We start from the raw sequence: 17,998 nt of genomic DNA, 5'->3' as shown, positions 1-17,998 counted from the left end.
AGAAGTTTCTTTTCTTTTGCCTCACCACTATCTCATTTATGGAAAAGCTAATTTTATATCATTACCTTCTGTGTTTCTCTTCAATGTTTCAAATATTTTTTAATTTTTCAGATTGCACGATTTCTTTAAATAATTAACTCCAGGGAATATAAATAACAGTTTGCATAATATCAAGAAACTTTATTCTTTAAATATACAGAGATTATATAATTTATTATAATCTCCTGCCACTCTGATTAGTATATTCAAAACACTATTTGAAAGAGACTAGTCTATGTTTTTCTTTTTCCCTATCTTGAAAATGAACAAACATGAGAATTCTCATTGAGAGTTTTCATTCTCTTTGTGATTCTGAAATATGATTTTTGAGCAAAGCTTGTAAATAGCTCCTCACCTGTTGAACTAAGATAATTTATGTTGGCTTGAGGGAGACGAAGATATTTCCTTGATTTTCCTATGAACCATCTGAGTGACTGGAGCAGTAACAAATTTTGGTAAGCTGAAATTGTTTACTTGAATAGTTTGCAAGTCAGTTTAAGTTGAATTTTTATACCACTTCATCATCTTATTTATATAAAGAGATCATATATTTAAGAGCAGTATGCTTCTAACAGTAAAAACACCTTTCTGTCTTTTATTACAAGTAGATGAGTCTACTCTCTTGCTGTTCCATTTGAGTGACTTAATATTTTAGATGATTAAATCCCAAATTCATGAAATTTTCCTATTTAACCATAGGCTTGAATTAAAACTAGGAGATTATAAATTTCCTTAGTTTAGGCAAATCTTGTTAAGTAAACATGCAGTGTTTTTTAAGAAAACAATTTAAGGGATGAATGCTTTACAAATAATTGGTAACCTTCTAAAATAATTCACTATGATTTATCTAGACAGAACTATCTCAGGGCATTTTACATTATATTTTGGAGGACAATGTTGGGTATCTCATACAAATTTTCCAAAGCACATTGTGTTTTCTTAAAGGCACACCGGTGGGTAAGTGGAAGGACAATGTGGTGGGATGAAATCAGACAACAAGCGGGAGAGTAGCAGTCATTGGAATAATAAGATAAATGCATTGTGGGTCTCCACGGCAACCGAGGACCCCAGCTGATCCTCCTTCCCTCCACCTCCGTGTGGAAGAGCCCACCTGTGCCATGTCTTACCCTGCTGCAGAGACTAGTGTTCTCCTGCTATATTAAATTGTTCCAGCGACTTCCCTGGCGGCAGAGAGGTTAAGAATCCGCCTGCCAATGCAGGGGACACGGGTTCGAGCCCTGATCCGGGAAGATCCCACGTGCCGCGGAGCAACTAAGCCCATGTGCCACAACTACTGAGCCTGCGCTCTAGAGCCCGCGAACCACAACTACTGAAGCCCGGGCACCTAGAGCCCATGCTCCGCAACAAGAGAAGCCACCGCAATGAGAAGCCCGTGCACCTCAACAAAGAGCAGCCCCCCCTTGCCGCAACTAGAGAAGAGCCTGAGTGCAGTAACGAAGACCCAACACAGCCATAAATAAATAAACAAACAAACAAATAAAAAAAATTGTTCCAAGGATTCCAGTTTACGAAACAGTACCAATTATTTAGCTGAGTCTAAATCTCTAATGCACTTATCAAGAATGTTTCTCTAATAAATGTTATCAATTTGCTTTTTAAAAGGATACATTCAGAATGAACAAAGATGAAGAAAATACATTTTCACGCTACATTTACAATTCATTAAGCTTCCCAGGGTTATTTGTTCTGGAAGTTAGCTGACTTGTTTTCCGACTGAGGTCTGGGAGCAGTAATGCCCGCCTCTCTCTTGTGGAGGGTGAGGTGCACGTGGAGGCGCTGTTAATGGCCTAGGTTTCCAGATGCCTTCCATTTCCTAACTGCGTCCTCCTGCCCTCTGCCGCTTACTGGTTGTGAGTGCGTCGACAATTTTCCTTACTCTCACTGTGCCTTAGTTTCCCCCTCTATAAAATGGGGTTAAAAAATACACTTAACTCGTAGAGTCATTGGTCAGGATCAAGTGAGCTAATTAATATGTATTAGAAGGCCTTCTCATAGCACTCAATAATATTTGCTATTATCATACTTATCCCTTTACTCACTTCAGACAATACATCTTCCCTCTTAGTTTCAATACCTTATCTAGTAAACTCAAGAAAATCTCTCTTGCTCATTTCATCCCACTTATTTCCAACTGGATTGTAGATGCGTGAACGTGGACACATTTCTTAAGAGATCAAGGCTGTACCCTTGCAAAGTGTTTGAGCAAATGAAAACACTGAGGCTGATGGCCCTTCTTGGCCCAGCCAAGGTCACTAGTCACAGGCAAACCAGTTACACTGGAGTCGAGGGTCAAGTAGCAGACAGACAGGTCTGGTACATGCCCTACTTCCACTGGTGATTAGTTGGGTGCCCCTGTAAAAGGATTTTGACTTTACCAAGACTCTTCAAAGACCTTTACAGTGAGTCCAATAAAAATTCACAGGATTACTTGAGTATTAGATATAATATATGAAGAGCACAAGGTCCCTAATACTTAGAGGGTACTCACAAATGGTAGTTCTTAGTATTATCATGATTGCTAATACTATAATTATTTATTCCTTAGCAACAAATTTATTTTAATGTGACAGTCAGGATGCTGATGTGTGAGGACCTTGGTCTGTAGGGCAAAGTTGTGAATGACTGCTCAAGATGTAATTTCCTCTTGTTTGTGCCTGTTACATAAACTGTGCTAATACTGGAGTAGAACAGATTTTGTATTGGAAAATAATGTAACAGTAAGTGGTAGAACAAGGAAAAAGTGCTAAGTACATGGTGAGTTCATTGACACATTTTCCAGCCAAATCTATCTATCTATCTTTCATCAGTTATTTTAAGCATTGAGATAGATACGGAGTGAGAAAGCATATGAAATAGAAAATACGGAAAAAATACTTCAGATTTTCCTGGTGAAATTCTAAATATTTATGACATAAATTATCTATTAGTAAAGATAGGTGCACGGAGGAATTGGTTTTGTTACCTGCGTTGGAGGCACCAATTCCAGCTCTGCAGCCGACTCAGAGTTCAGGGCGCTTTTCCCACCACTCAGTTCTGGCTGAGATCTGTGCTCTGAGGACCTACAAGGGACACATGGAGGAAATTAATGTAAATCGAGAAGCGAATTCACCTAGAAACCCAGTCAAGAAATCTGGTTAATTTGGATCGTTGAGAACCATGGTAACAAAGCTCTCAACAGACACTTGATGAAAAAGATAACATATATTATTTCCATTATAATGACCACGTTTGGAATTTAAGTGGCTGCAATGTGTTAGGTGTTATTCTCTCTGACTGATTTAGAATTCAGGCCAGTTACATGCAAAGAGTAAATAAATGCAAAACCATTTTTGTTACAGAGTTCTGCTTCATTAAAAAAGTAATTTTTGGGTGGGGAGGGGAGCTTCTCACAAAGTGTCTTAGTGAGATTTGATCTTTATATAGAATTTGAAATGTCATAATAAATGGAGATGTGTGACGGGCAACCGGAGTCTGAAACATGCCGTCCTTTAGGAAGCTTTAAAAACATGGTAAGGGCCTCCCTGGTGGCGCAGTGGTTGAGAGTCCGCCTGCCAATGCAGGGGACACGGGTTCGTGCCCCGGTCCGGGAAGATCCCTCATGCCGCGGAGCGGCTGGGCCTGTGAGCCATGGCTGCTGAGCCTGCGCGTCCGGAGCCTGTGCTCCGCAATGGGAGAGGCCACAACAGTGAGAGGCCCGCGTACCACAAAAAAACAAAAAACAACAAAAAAAAAAACATGGTAAAATTCAGGTGGCTAGTTTTTCTCATGGGCATCCATGGAATATACTTAATTAGTGCATTATCCGACAGTGGTGATTAAGAAAGTCAGAAAGGTTACCTGTGTAGCCAAAAACATTTAATTTAACTATTATTCATGTTGTACATTGAATATACACATATGTAAAATTACACATGCACATATTTTGATTGGCTCAGTTACATGTTCAGAAAATTATCAACAAATATTGGACAAATATTGAATATTAAATTATGAATCTACCAAAATCCTTATTGGCTGAATTTTTGACAATTAAGATGAAATAATTTAGTTTTAGAAGCCACAATTAACATTAATAGGAGGTTATAAATGGCAGCAAGTATCTGGATTGACTTAATTCTTTGGCTATTTCAGTAGACAAGTATATGACACATAAATGGCTATTTTCTTTTTTTAGTTTTTAAAAAAATATTTTAATTTATTTTTAAAATTTAAAAAAACTTTATACAATTTTTAAAGGTTACACTCCATTTACAGTTATTACAAAATACTGGCTATTCCCCGTGTAGTACAACACATCCTTGTAGCCTATCTTACACCCAATAGTTTATACTTCCCACTCCCCCATCCCTATACTGCCCCCTCAACTGATAACTACTAGTTTATTCTCTGTATCTGCAGGTCTACTTCTGTTTTTGTTATATCCACTAGTTTGTTATATTTTTTAGATTCCACACATGTGATATCATACAGTATTTGTCTTTCTCTGTCTAATTTATCTTACTTAGCAGAATGCCCTCCAAGTCCACCCATGTTGCTGCAAATGGCAAAGTTTCATTTTTTTTATGGCTATTTTCTGATATTAAAATATCTTACCATAAAAGTTCTTTTGATCCAGTTCTAGATGAGCTTGATTTTCTCTCTGCCATGGGATGTCCCTTGCTATTTCGATCTCCATGAAACTTAACATCATCCCATTTTTCCAGTTGTGTTTGAATGTCTACTAAGGAGACAAGAAGGGGGTGAGGGGGACGGGGGAGAATACGAGGTGCAGAGAGAAGAAGAGAGATTAAGACTGAGAAGTCTTATACAAGTGAACTTTAATTAACTGATGCTCTTCTACCCCAAGATCAAAGGCTGCAAGAAAATTAATTAAAACATGTATAACTAAATAAATATGAGAACTATTAAGAGAAATGGGATTGCTTTTACAGTTAAACAATCAAGTATATTTTTTTACCTGAATTTATTTCAAGAGCTGTGTGCATTCTGAATTTTGTGTATGAGCCCATGGGATCTGGTAAAGAATGAGCATATGCAGTACTATCCTATGGGCCTCCAGCTAAGAGGTGGCTTTGAGGCATTTCTGGCACATTTCTGGAAAGAAATTCTGTTTAAAGAGATGAGCCTTGTTATTAAAAGGTGGTGGGAAGAAACTGGGACACTTTTTACAGGTTTTGTTATAGACTACCTAATTTTTCACCAAAGAAGGGAATTTATAATGGGGATAGAGAGGAAGGAGGCAATGGAGAAAGTTAGTGTATGCTAGGACCATTGTCTCCCTGTGGCTGAATTCTTACAAAGAACCTGGCTGGTTCCCTCTCATGAACAGGTGTGTGACTGTGAACAATCCACTTAGACAACCTTAGAGGCCAGTTTTTTCGTTTATAAAAAGGTAGGTTTGCAGTCAGTGTCCTCTAAAGTCGTTTAAACTAAGAAATTTTTTTTTTTTTCGGTATGCGGGCCTCTCACTGTTGTGGCCTCTCCCATCGCGGAGCACAGGCTCCGGATGCACAGGCTCAGCGGCCATGGCTCACGGGCCCAGCCGCTCCGCGGCATGTGGGATCTTCCCGGACCAGGGCACGAACCCGTGTCCCCTGCCTCGGCAGGCGGACTCTCAACCACTGCGCCACCAGGGAAGCCCCCTTAACTAAGAATTTTTATGACTTCTTCACAAGGCATTTTCTCAAAAGCAGAGAAATGAAAGTATCATTTATGTGTTTATTATATTATATTGTAATGTATTTAACATACCCTTATGCATATGTATAAATTTCACTTATTGAAATGGAATAAACCTAGAGCACATGGATGATGAGGAAATAATAATAAAATTTTCCTCCAGAGAGACAGGCCTCAAAAAGTGACGTGGCAGAGGAGCGCAGATCCTGTGTGTGCAACCAGTTTGAGCAGCGTGCTGGTTCTCTTCCCTTTCTCTATGATCTGTCCTTGGTGAGCTCATCTACACCTGTGACTGTGATGGCTATTCATAGGCTTCTGACTTTCAAATCTCTATTTCCTGCTTGGTTCTCTTTCCTGAGTTCTAGATTTACACATTTAACAGTCCATTGGACATCTCTACAGAGAAGCTCCCCAGTTTCCTCATATATAACAGGTTCAAAACTGAACTTGACAATTTCCACCTTGACATCCCCCCCCCCCCCACCTTCTCCTCTTTACCCTCATCACAGAGTTTGGCACATTCTATATCTCTTCCTTGCTGGCATGCATATATCTACCCAGTCCACAAGTCTTGTTTTTATTTATTTATTTTTGAACTCATCTGCCTCTCACTATCCCCTCTGTCACTCTCTTACATGCCTGTATTGTCTCCCTGCCTCCATTCCTTTCTCCACACATCCAAAAGAGAAAATTTTTTCTAAAGTAGAATCTGTTGATGTCACTCCTCTGAGTAAAAACCCTTCAACCCTGCCCTCCCCACAAACTTAACGACCTGGCATCCAAGAACTCCCATTATCTGACCCCTGGTGACGCTCAGATTTATTTCTCAGTACTCTACCGTTCTTGAATACTGTAGCAGTGCTTGTATTTGCTTGAAAAGGCACCTTTCTGTGTTTGTCTACTTGTGTGTGACTCCCTTTCTCTTCTGCATCAGGAATGCCCTGCCCCTTCCTTCCCACCTCTCTCTGATCCATATTTTTCATCTGGCAAATTCTTACTCAACCTTCAAGACTGCTCATATAGTACCTCCTATAAGGCACCTTCTATAACCCCCTGGTGGGGTGAGGGGCTTAACCTGGGCTTTGCTTTATTGCAGCACATAGTACATATTTTATTATAATTATTTTAATCTTTTTTCTATCTCTCCACTAGACTGTATACTTACCAAGGGGCAGAAAGCTTATATTATTTATCTTTGTATTTCCAGCACATAGTATGGAACACAACAGATATTTAGAGAAATGTTTACTGAACAAATGAATAAATGAATTCATGGCCATCGAACATGTATATATCACAGTGCTAAGCGATTTTACATATATGTATATCCCCTTTAACCTTTGTAACTTTATGGATAAGTTACTAATACGCTCATTTTATGGATACTTACCCATCCATGTTTCCCTTGGCTTTCTGAAATAACTGTTACCTTTCTTTTTCTTAAGAAAGGGGAGCTTAATTGACTGGTTCCATGATCTGAGGTTAAGGTCTCCTTTCTCGGGAAGATGTACAGTGGAGAGAAGTACAGGCTTTGAAGTTAATTAGAGCTTGGCTCAAATTCCAGCTCTTCCTCATACTAACTGGGATCTTGGGCAAGTTATTTAAATTTGAAAATTTGGTTCCTCATTCATTTCAAAGAGTTGTGATGAATTAACAGGCTAATATATGTAAATCACGTAGCACGGTTCTGGACATTGTAAGTCATCAGTGAATGGCAGCTGTTATTATTGTATTGGACATATCCCTACACATGTTACATGTTACTGTTCCTTCTGGCTGTTCCTGGACCTTGGGTTAGAGTTTTCTCTTTCTAGACTCTCTTCCCCTCTAGACTGAATTCTCCTAGAGAGCAAGATTCGTGTCTTATTTTTATTGTAACTCCAGTGCCTAGTGTGGTACCTGCCATCTATCAGAAACTCAATACACATGGGTTGTACAAATAAATGTATAAATCCACACCAGTTCTGCAAAGTTGAGCTCCCCAACTGCTATTTAATCTAAGCACAAAGAAGTGTGTCCTGTCCAGTTACCTACATAGAATTAATCTTTTCTACTGTTTGTCCATGGTTTTAATGTCATTTGTAGAACTTCCTTGTTGTATTAAGCACAAGTGAACAGCAGCAGACACGAGCTATTGCCTTACCTAAGTCTAGGGATGCCGTCTCTGGGTTTCGGAGAGCCTGGCCTCTCTGCTCAGCATCCGCACTGATGAGGTCAGGCCCATCAACCTTTTTCTTGAGGGATGAGGTTTTCGATGAGGTCTCCAACTTCTTGGCTTTGGTTGGGGTTTGAGAGACGGGTTCACTCAGGTCAAGGAGATCTAAACCTGTGGTCAATACTATCAAAGATGGAAGAGGTTAAGAGAAGCTCACTCACTGCTCTGAAATTATTTTTTAAAAATAGGTTTCAGTTGGGTGCAGAAGGATTTTGTGTTTGTAGTGTAGGTTAGAAGAACCAAATTAAGTTAGCTCACCACTGATTTATAAAAATAGTTTGTATTTAGACTGGGAAGCTTGCTGCATGTCCTCCTTTATTTGTCATGGTAGAAATCTGCAGGACTTAGACCAGCCTCACCAGTGATGAAGGTTTGAACGGAATCAAAATGATAAAATTGAATCTGAGTTCAGGTACTATTTACTTTATGGCTTTGCTTTATAAAGAGGTTTATTTCAGAGTGCAGTTTTTCCAGAGCAGGGTCAATCTATCATATTCAGAGAGATGCTTGCAAAACAGTGATGAGGAAGATTTGGTAGTTTCTGAATGTCTCTGTGCTTTAATTTCAAACTACTAAAGTATCCAGGGTATAAAGGAATGCTGTTAATAATCTTTTATTTAATTAAGCAGTTCAATCAGAAAACGGCTTGCTGTTTGGGCTCACACTAGAGAGGTATTTTATAATCCATAGTTAATGAATAGGGTACACATGTTAATGCCTTTGGTGCTTAATATGCAAATTTAAATTTCAGTGTAACAAACCATAAAATGGTTACACTTTTACTTCCCAGCAGGTTGATTACACTGTGTTAAATACTCTGATGAAGGCAGAACTAATAATTTGTTCAAATGCAAACTAGGCAAATGAGAATTAAAAAGGCAAGCTCTGTAACCCTTCATTCTTCTTTCTCATAAGTGCAAGTGTTTGACTAACTCATTGTGAGAAATGGAAAATTCCTATTAGAAAAAGTCCCTCCAGCCCTACCTCTCTTTCAGCCCTGGCACCTGGGGGGCTGGCTTCTGAACTGGCCTGACCTAGGGTCTCTTCACCCGGCTAGCTTAGGAAAGCCATTCAAGTGACAGGGACACTCCTTGTGCAAACCCTTCCCAGCACCGTCTACAACCTCCGCACCTCTCCTTCTCCTCTTTGATCTCCCGGCTTGTCTCTTGGTAGGAAATGGATTTTTGTTGACATCTCAACACTCTTCCATCTATTTCCCACTTGCATTCAAGGCAGGGCCGGGGCTTAATTAATTTCACAACCAGGATTTCTTTAGTACTGAACGCTGAGCTCCTCACGAGCTAACCATCCTACGGGATTCTTAGGATAGAATCTTTACTCTCAGTAATCTTGCTTTCTGATTGCAGTTACAAATTACAACAGTTGGATGTTATAATGGTGACGTGGAAAGACCTGGCTCTACCACCGCTTAGCTGTGTGACTTGGAGTAAGCTTCTGGACCTCTCTGAGTTTCAGTGTCCTCATCTGAAAAATGCAGAATTAAGTCTGTCCTTTAGGTATGATAGGAAGATTAAATTATCTAATCTGTAAGTCAAATGTGTAAAGTGCCAGGCATACTGTAGGTATTCAGTAAATGTTATTTCCATTCTTTGGTGGCCAATTTGTGATGCTTTTCTTTCCTTTTCCTTTTTCTTGCTCTCCTATTTTCCCCACTCCTCTCTGTTTCAGGCAAGAATCAGATGCATACATGGACAGAAAGAGGAAACACCACCGGGAATAAAATGGAGGATGAGACAAGATATTGGTTCTACAGAAGATGCTATGAAGTAAATTTTTCATGAAAAGGCCTGAAAGTGTCATCTCATCTGAGCTTATCTTGTCCCAGTCTTCCTGAGGAGACAGGAGCCACTTTCCAATGCAAGATGCTCTGAGCTACGAGGAGTATTTTGTGGCCGGCAAGTACTTGAATGTGGGGGGAAAAGAGTAGCTTTCCGAGCTCAGCTGCCTGGCTTGATGTCTAAAATGTAAGCGCAGCAAGCAACCAAGGTAGGCTAGGATGCCACACATTTCATATCCTTTGAATGTTTAAATGGAAATTTCCAGGCTACGGTTGTGTTGGCAGGGGTTCTATAGGCCCACCGTGATTTCCTTAAAACAGAAGGAAGGAAGTGGATAACAGTCTCTGGAATGCCATATATGTCTTTTTACTAATTGCGCAAACAATTAAGAATTAGTCACTTGCTCCTACACTTCCTTTAGAAACAAATTACATAGGACTCGTCTGCTTGCATATAGGAAGTACATTTGTTACAGAATAATAACTGATGAGTATTAATTTAATTCTATATCTTTCTTACCATTCAGAATAAATGAATTGCTCAAAGACTGAATTGCGAATTCAAACTTGCCTCAGTAACGTTTTTTCCCCTCCAAACTGTCCTCAGCACTTCCTGAGTTTGTTCTGAGCTCTCTGTTCCTTTGTTCTTTTCCCAGCAAATGTGAAACAACTGCTCAGCACAGACAAAAGGCCCTATTTGTTATAGTTGATGAAGAGGGTGCCTTGGAGGTTGAATGGCAAGCTTGAAGCTGAGAGAGTCCCTGGGGAACACAATTTCAAAAGCATAGAAGGATGTGTTCAGCCTTTCACTTTGTGAAGAAAGACAAATCTCATTTTCGTGTGTGAGTGTGCGTGTGTGTGCGTGCGTGTGGTGTGCACTTTAGTTAAAATAAAAATAAGGGGTCTCACTGTTTCATACGGGGTTCGAAGATAGCATAGCTTCTTCGATAGCATGGAAGGGGGTGTCTGCTCTACTGATTTTCTTAATCTGATTTTAAAGATTCTCTTAGGCACATGAAGGTTTGTGTCCCAGAATTTGTGTTTAAATTAAAATAATCATCTGTTATAGTGGAAGTGAAATTGTGTGTGTACAATTGTGTGAGAGCGACAGAGAGAGAGCGTGAGAGAAAGAGAGGAGATAAGGAAAGAGAGTGACTTGAAGATGCTATGCTGTTGGCTTTGGAGATAGAATATGGGGCCACAAACCAAGGAATTCTAGGTACCATGGAAAAGGCAAGGAAATGAATTCTCCTTTAGAGCCTCCAGAAGGAATGCAGCCCTCCTGACACCTTGATTTTTAGGACAGCTGAGTTCCAGAATTGTAGGATAATAAATTTATGTTGTTTTAAGCCACTGAATTTGTCGCAATTTGTTACAGCAGCAATAGGAAAATAATATAGCTGGTAGGTCAGTGTCCATAGAGGATTCAAACACAGTCCCATCACCCCCAAGCCTGTGCTCTTCACCATTTCTCTCTAGACTTTATGTGAACTTGGAAGCAATGTGCTGACCCTGTTGATGTGGCTTTGATTATTTTTTGTTTAGCTACCAATTATTTGCCAGTTTGCGTAGTCTGAGGCATAATTTAAATAGTTGGCAATCTCGAAAACTCTTTTTTTTTTGATAACAATTCCACTGGGTGGAATTTCCTAAAGATAGAAGATGTAATGTGTTATATAAGTATTTGTTTCTATCTCTCTCAAGGACACATGATTGAAGATCACAACCTATTGAACTGGAAGGCTCCCACAGGGCACTGAAGATGTTTATGAGTACTAGATTACTTGGACCCTAGGAGGTGAGGCAGCTTAGAACGGTTAGGATAAGGTAGCACCTATTATGAAGCACTGATTTGATACTTTAATGGCAAGTACAGTGCTATTAACACCACTACTGTATAATGAGCCTCAGATTTTCAGTGATTTTCTCTAAAGGAATAAAACTACAAGGAGTGGTCAGAGAGGACAGACCATGGACAGCCCTGACTGGGGCAGTCACAGAATGTGCTGCAAGGAGCTGATGGGATCTCTGTTCTGATTTGTAAGCTACTCTGGCATTCCAGAAAACATGGAATTCTTTAATACAATGCTTACAAAGCAAACTCCTTTAGGAAGGATTTTGCCAGTGATGTCAAATAGATAAATTGGACTTAAATAATTCAACCAACTTTTGCCTTTTTATTGGAATACATAATTAAAGCTACTTCCCAAATTTCTAAGTTCTCTAAAGTGGCATGCCATTGGGTTCATGGCTATTTGGGTTTTATAAAAATGTATTTGGAAAAATTACACTAATTCTGCAGTTAAGATATTTAATTAGGTGGCTGTGATGGCATTGTGAACTTTGTTAAGGGTATCTTTTCCCTTATATATAGGGGTCTCTTTGATAGGTATACAGGTCCCATACCAAGGAGTGATACTCTTATTTTTTAAATCTTGAAAAATGTTTCTATAGTAACTGTCCACTTAATAGCTCAAGATTATGGATAAATTATTTTTAGATTATGTAGATTGATAAATGTAAACCAAGGACCCCCTATTCTTCTTGCTTTTCAGAAGAGTCTTTCCTGTACTTTGACATATATAATATTTTTGGGAGATTATAGGACAAGAAGTTATTATTGCAAGTTTTATAGTAATTACTTGTCCTATAACATAAGCAATATCTTAAAAATATCTATTTTCTAGTTACTGTCAGAGCATTTTTTACATGCATCTGTATAAATATATATTTGCCATTTAAAAATCAAGGGTATTAGCAATCTTGGTCTACCTACCATTTAGGGACACAGTTTAAGAGGGTCGAGGAATTAACTGTCTACCTAGATTACAGAAGAATAAAAGATAATTTAGGATGTTAATGGCAAAAAAACGGAAAACATCCTTATTTGATCAGCTTGAAGTCATCATCACTGGATGACAAAAGTTAATCTTAATGTAGAAACAAGCAGAAAGTAAAAAAAAAAAAAATTGAAATACTTAAGAACAAAATTACAATTTAGAACTTCTATGAGGTAGAAGATTGATATGTTCTTTTAGGGTCAGAGAGAAAAAACCCTGCATTTGACTGACCTTTGGAAGAGATAATTGCTATATTGTTTACTTTGTGTTAAGTTATATAAGAACTACATTCTTTATATATTTAAAGACTTGTCAAGATGGTGGCACACTGGCTTAATTTTTTCATTGGAAGAAAATGCCGAGTATAAAAGCCTCTCATCTTAATATAAGGTTCTTCAAATTTCTATTTGATTGACTTGGTACAACTTAAAGCAGGTTCTGCCCCATATTTTACTCCAAGATTGTTTATTATCCATTCCTTAAGTGTAAAGACATACATAATGCTTGGGATGTAATAGGCACGTAATGTTCAACGACTGTCCTGATTTCGCAATGTAATTTCATACTATTCTGAAATGATGTTCCATTTAAAATGACTATTAAAAATTTGGACAGAAAATGATAACTATACCTTTTGCCCAGAAACTATAGCTATAAAATTATTGGACCATGTTAGAATTCTTTCTAAGATGTTCGTATGCTAAAGTTTCTCCTTTTTAAAAATGTATAATAATGTGAATTATGTTGCATATTGAGATATAAATTGTGGGTCTGGAATAATTTTAAAAAAGAACTATAATCCTTAGGGATTAACAAAAATATAGTGTTTCTGCCTTGACATATATATATAAATATATATATATATATTTTTTTGACAGAAAAGAAGATAAAAAATATATTTAAAAAGAGCAACAGTCAAGGTGGTACAAATAAAACAAAGACTAAGATGATTAAATTTAATAATTCCAGTAAATATGTTAAAAATTGAGTAAATATTCCAATTATCACAGAAAAATTGTCAGAGTGAATTTTCTTTTTTTTTTTTTATGGTTTGAGCAAATATTGCAGTTCTGCAACAATGCTGATTTTATTTTTCAAATTTAAGTTCTTCTAAACACATAGCTCTAGAGTGCTCTTCTGTTTAGGTTACATATGGGCACCATATTTAACTGTCCAATTATCTTTTTTTTTACATCTTTATTGGAGTATAATTGCTTTACAGTGGTGTGTTAGTTTATGCTGTATAACAAAGTAAATCAGCTATATGTATACATATATCCCCATATCGCTTCCCTCTTTTGTCTCCCTCCTACCCTCCCTATCCCATCCCTCTAGGTGGACACAAAGCACTGAGCTGATCTCCCTGTGCTATGTGGCTGCTTCCCACTAGCTATCTATTTTACATTTGGTAGTGTATATATGTCCATGTCACTCTCTCACTTCATCCCAGCTTACCCTTCCCCCTTGCTGTGTCCTCAAGTCCATTCTCTATGTCTGAGTCTTTATTCCTGTCCTGCCCCTAAGTTCTTCAGAACCATTTTTTATTTATATATTTCTTAGATTACATATATATGTGTTAGCATACAGTATTTTTCTCTTTCTGACTTACTTCACTCTGTGTGACAGTCTCTAGGTCCATCCACCTCACTACAAAGAACTCAATTTCGTTTCTTTTTATGGCTGGGGAATATTCCATTGTATATATGTGCCACATATTCTTTATCCGTTCATCTGTTGATGGACACTTAGGTTGCTTGCATGTCCTGGCTATTGTAAATAGAGCTGCAATGAACATTGTGGTACATGACTCTTTTTTATTTTTTTTAATAAATTTATTTTATTTATTTATTTTTGGCTGCATTGGGTCTTCGTTGCTGCGCTTGGGCTTTCTCTAGCTGCGGTGAGCAGGGGTTACTCTTCGTTGCGGTGTGTGGGCTTGCGGTGGCTTCTCTTGTTGCAGAGCACAGGCTCTAGGCACGCGGGCTTCAACAGTTGTGGCTCGCGGGCTCTAGAGCTCAGGCTGAGTTGTTGTGGCACATGGGCTTAGTTGTTCCATGGCATGTGGGATATTTCCGGACCAGGGCTCAAACCTGTGTCCCCTGCATTGGCAGGTGGATTCTTAACCCCTGTCCCACCAGGGAAGCCCCCATGACTCTTTTTGAATTATGGTTTTCTCTGGGTATATGCCCAGTAGTGGGATTGCTGGGTCATATGGTAGTTCTATTTGTAGTTTTCTAAGGAACCTCCATACTGTTCTCCATAGTGGCTGTATCAATTTACATTCCCACCAACAGTGCAAGAGGGTTCCCTTTTCTCCACACCCTCTCCAGCATTTATTGTTTGTAGATTTTTTGATGATGGCCATTCTGACCGGTGTGAGGTGATACCTCATTGTAGTTTTGATTTCCATTTCTCTAATGATTAATGATGTTGAGCATCCTTTCATGTGTTTGTTGGCAATCTGTATATCTTCTTTGGAGAAATGTCTATTTAGGTCTTCTTCCCATTTTTGGATTGGGTTGTTTGTTTTTTGGATATTGAGCTGCATGAGCTGCTGGTGTTTTTTGGAGATTAATCCTTTGTCAGTTGCTTCGTTTGCAAATATTTCTCCCATCCTGAGGGTTGTCTTTTTGTCTTGTTTATGGTTTCCTTTGCTGTGCAAAAGCTTTTGTTTCATTAGGTCCCATTAGTTTATTTTTATTTCCCTTTCTCTAGGAGGTGGGTCAAAAAGGAGCTTGCTGTGATTTATGTCATAGAGTGCTCTGCCTATGTATTCCTCTAAGAGTTTTGTAGTGTGTGGCCTTACATTTAGGTCTTTAATCCATTTTGAGTTTATTTTTGTGTATGGTGTTAGGGAGTGTTCTAGTTTCATTCTTTTACATGTAGCTGTCCAGTTTTTCCAGCACCACTTACTGAAAAGGCTGTCTTTTCTCCATTGTATATTCTTGCGTCCTTTATCAAAAGTAAGTTGACCATATGTGTGTGGGTTTATCTCTGGGCTTTCTATCCTGTTCCATTGATCTATATTTCTGTTTTTGTGCCAGTACCATACTGTATTGATTACTGTAGCTTCGTAGTATAGTCTGAAATCCAGGAGCCTGATTCCTCCAGCTCCATTTTTCTTTTTCAAGATTGCTTTGGCTATTTGGGGTCTTTTGTGTTTCCATATAAATTGTGAAATTTTTTGTTCTAGTTCTGTGAAAAATGCCATCGGTAGTTTGATAGGGATTGTAATGAATCTATAGATTGCTTTGGGTAGTACAGTCATTTTCACAATGTTGATTCTTCCAAGAACATGGTATAACTCTCCACCTGTTTGTATCATCTTTAATTTCTTTCATCAATGTCTTATAGTGTTCTGCATACAGGTCTTTTGTCTCCCTAGGTAGATTTATTCCTAGGTATTTTATTCTTTTTGTTGCAATGGTAAATGGGAGTGTTTCCTTATTTTCTCTTGCAGATTTTTTATCATTAGTGTATAGGAATGCAAGAGATTTCTGTGTGTTAATTTTGTATCCAGCTACTTTACCAAATTCATTGATTAGCTCTAGTAGTTTTCTGGTAGCATCTTTAGGATTCTCTACGTATAGTACCATGTCATCTACAAACAGTGACAGTTTTACTTCTCCTTTTCTGATTTGGATTCCTTTTATTTCTTTTTCTTATCTGATTGCTGTGGCTAAAACTTCAAAAACTATGTTGAATAATAGCGGCAGAGTGGGCAACCTTGTCTTGTTCCTGATCTTAGCAGAAATGGTTTCCGTTTTTCACCACTGAGAACGATGTTGGCTGTGGGTTTGTCATATATGGCCTTTATTAGGTGAGGTAAGTTCCCTCTATGCCCACTTTCTGGAGGATTTTATTTTAAATACGTGTTGAATTTTGTCAAAAGCTATTTCTGCATCAATTGAGATGATCATGTGATTTTTCTCCTTCAATTTGTTAATATGGTGTATCACATTGATTGATTTGCATATACTGAAGAATCTTTGCATTCCTGGGATAAACCCCACTTGATCATGGTGTATGATCCTTTTAATGTGCTGTTGGATTCTGTTTGCTAGCATTTTGTTGAGGATTTTTGCATCTATGTTCCTCAGTGTTATTGGCCTGTAGCTTTCTTTCTTTGTGACATATTTGTCTGGTTTTGGTATCAGGGTGATGGTGGCCTCGTAGAATGAGTTTGGGAGTGTTCCTCCCTCTGCTATACTTTGGAAGAGTTTGAGAAGGATAGGTGTTAGCTGTTCTCTAAATGTTTGATAGAATTCGCCTGTGAAGTCAACTGGTCCCGGGCTTTTGTTTGTTGGAAGATTTTTAATCACAGTCTCAAATTCAGTGCTTGTGATTGGTCTGTTTATATTTTCTATTTCTTCCTGGTTCAGTCTCGGAAGGTTGTGCTTTTCTAAGAATTTGTCCATTTCTTCCAGGTTGTCCATGTTATTGGCATAGAGTTGCTGGTAGTGGTCTCTTAGCATGCTTTGTATTTCTGTGGTGTCTGTTGTAACTTCTCCTTTTTCATTTCTAAGTTTATTGATTTGAGTCCTCTCCCTCTTTTTCTTGATGAGTCTGGCTAATAGTTTATTAATATTGTTTATCTTCTCAAAGAACCAGCTTTTAGTTTTATTGATCTTTGCTATTGTTTCCTTCATTTCTTTTTCATTTCTTTCTGATCTGATCTTTATGATTTCTTTCCTTCTGCTAACGTTGGGGTTTTTTTGTCTTCTTTCTCTAATTGCTTTAGGTGTAAGGTTAGGTTATTTATTTGAGATGTTTCTTGTTTCTTGAGGTAGGATTGTACTGCTATAAATTTCCCTCTTAGAATGCTTTTGCTGAATCCCATAGGTTTGGTGTCGTCCTATATTCATTGTCATTTGTTTCTAGGTATTTTTTGATTTCTTCAGTGATCTCTTGGTTATTAAGTAGTGTATTGTTTAGCCTCCACGTGTTTGTGTTTTTTACAGATTTTTTCCTGTAATTGATATCTAGTCTAAGAGCGTTGTGGTTGGAAAAGATACTTGATACGATTTCAATTTTCTTAATTTTACCAAGGCATTATTTGTGACCCATGATATGATCTATCCTAGAGAATGTTCCATGAGCACTTCAGATGAAAGTGTATTCTCGTTTTTGGATGGAATGTCCTATAAATATGAATTAAGTCCATGTTGTTTTACATATCATTTAAAGTTTGTGTTTCCTTATTTATTTTCATTTTGGATGATCTGTCCATTGGTGAAAGCGGGGTGTTGAAGTCCCCTACTATTATTGTGTCACTGTCGATTTCCCCTTTTATGGCTGTTAACATTTGCCTTATGTATTGAGGTGCTCCTATGTTGGGTGCATAAATATTTACAATTGTTATATCTTCTTCATGGATTGATCCCTTGATCACTATGTAGTGTCCTT

General features: G+C 38.1%; 1 protein-coding gene across 7 annotated transcripts in view; it reads right to left on the bottom strand.

Moving 5' to 3' along the window:
- The window catches only part of PEX5L (peroxisomal biogenesis factor 5 like), a gene marked incomplete at both ends in the record, with an annotated part of 183,943 nt that overhangs the window by 71,630 nt on the left and 94,315 nt on the right, over positions 1-17,998 (bottom strand). For 3 of the 7 annotated variants that reach the window (XM_082840546.1, XM_082840545.1, XM_082840547.1), the window contains 3 exons: positions 3,023-3,119; positions 4,654-4,777; positions 7,883-8,077. In XM_082840546.1, coding sequence (XP_082696672.1) covers positions 3,023-3,119; positions 4,654-4,777; positions 7,883-8,077 — 416 coding nt within the window. Of the gene's footprint in view, positions 1-3,022; positions 3,120-4,653; positions 4,781-7,882; positions 8,078-17,998 lie in introns of all 7 variants that reach the window. The other 4 variants (XM_082840542.1, XM_082840543.1, XM_082840548.1 and 1 more) reach the window with 2 other exon arrangements.

Source organism: Leucopleurus acutus (assembly GCF_964270905.1).
Source record: "Leucopleurus acutus genome assembly, chromosome: 5".
NCBI lineage: Eukaryota > Metazoa > Chordata > Mammalia > Artiodactyla > Delphinidae > Leucopleurus > Leucopleurus acutus.
This window is presented reverse-complemented; position numbering and strand designations above follow the sequence as displayed.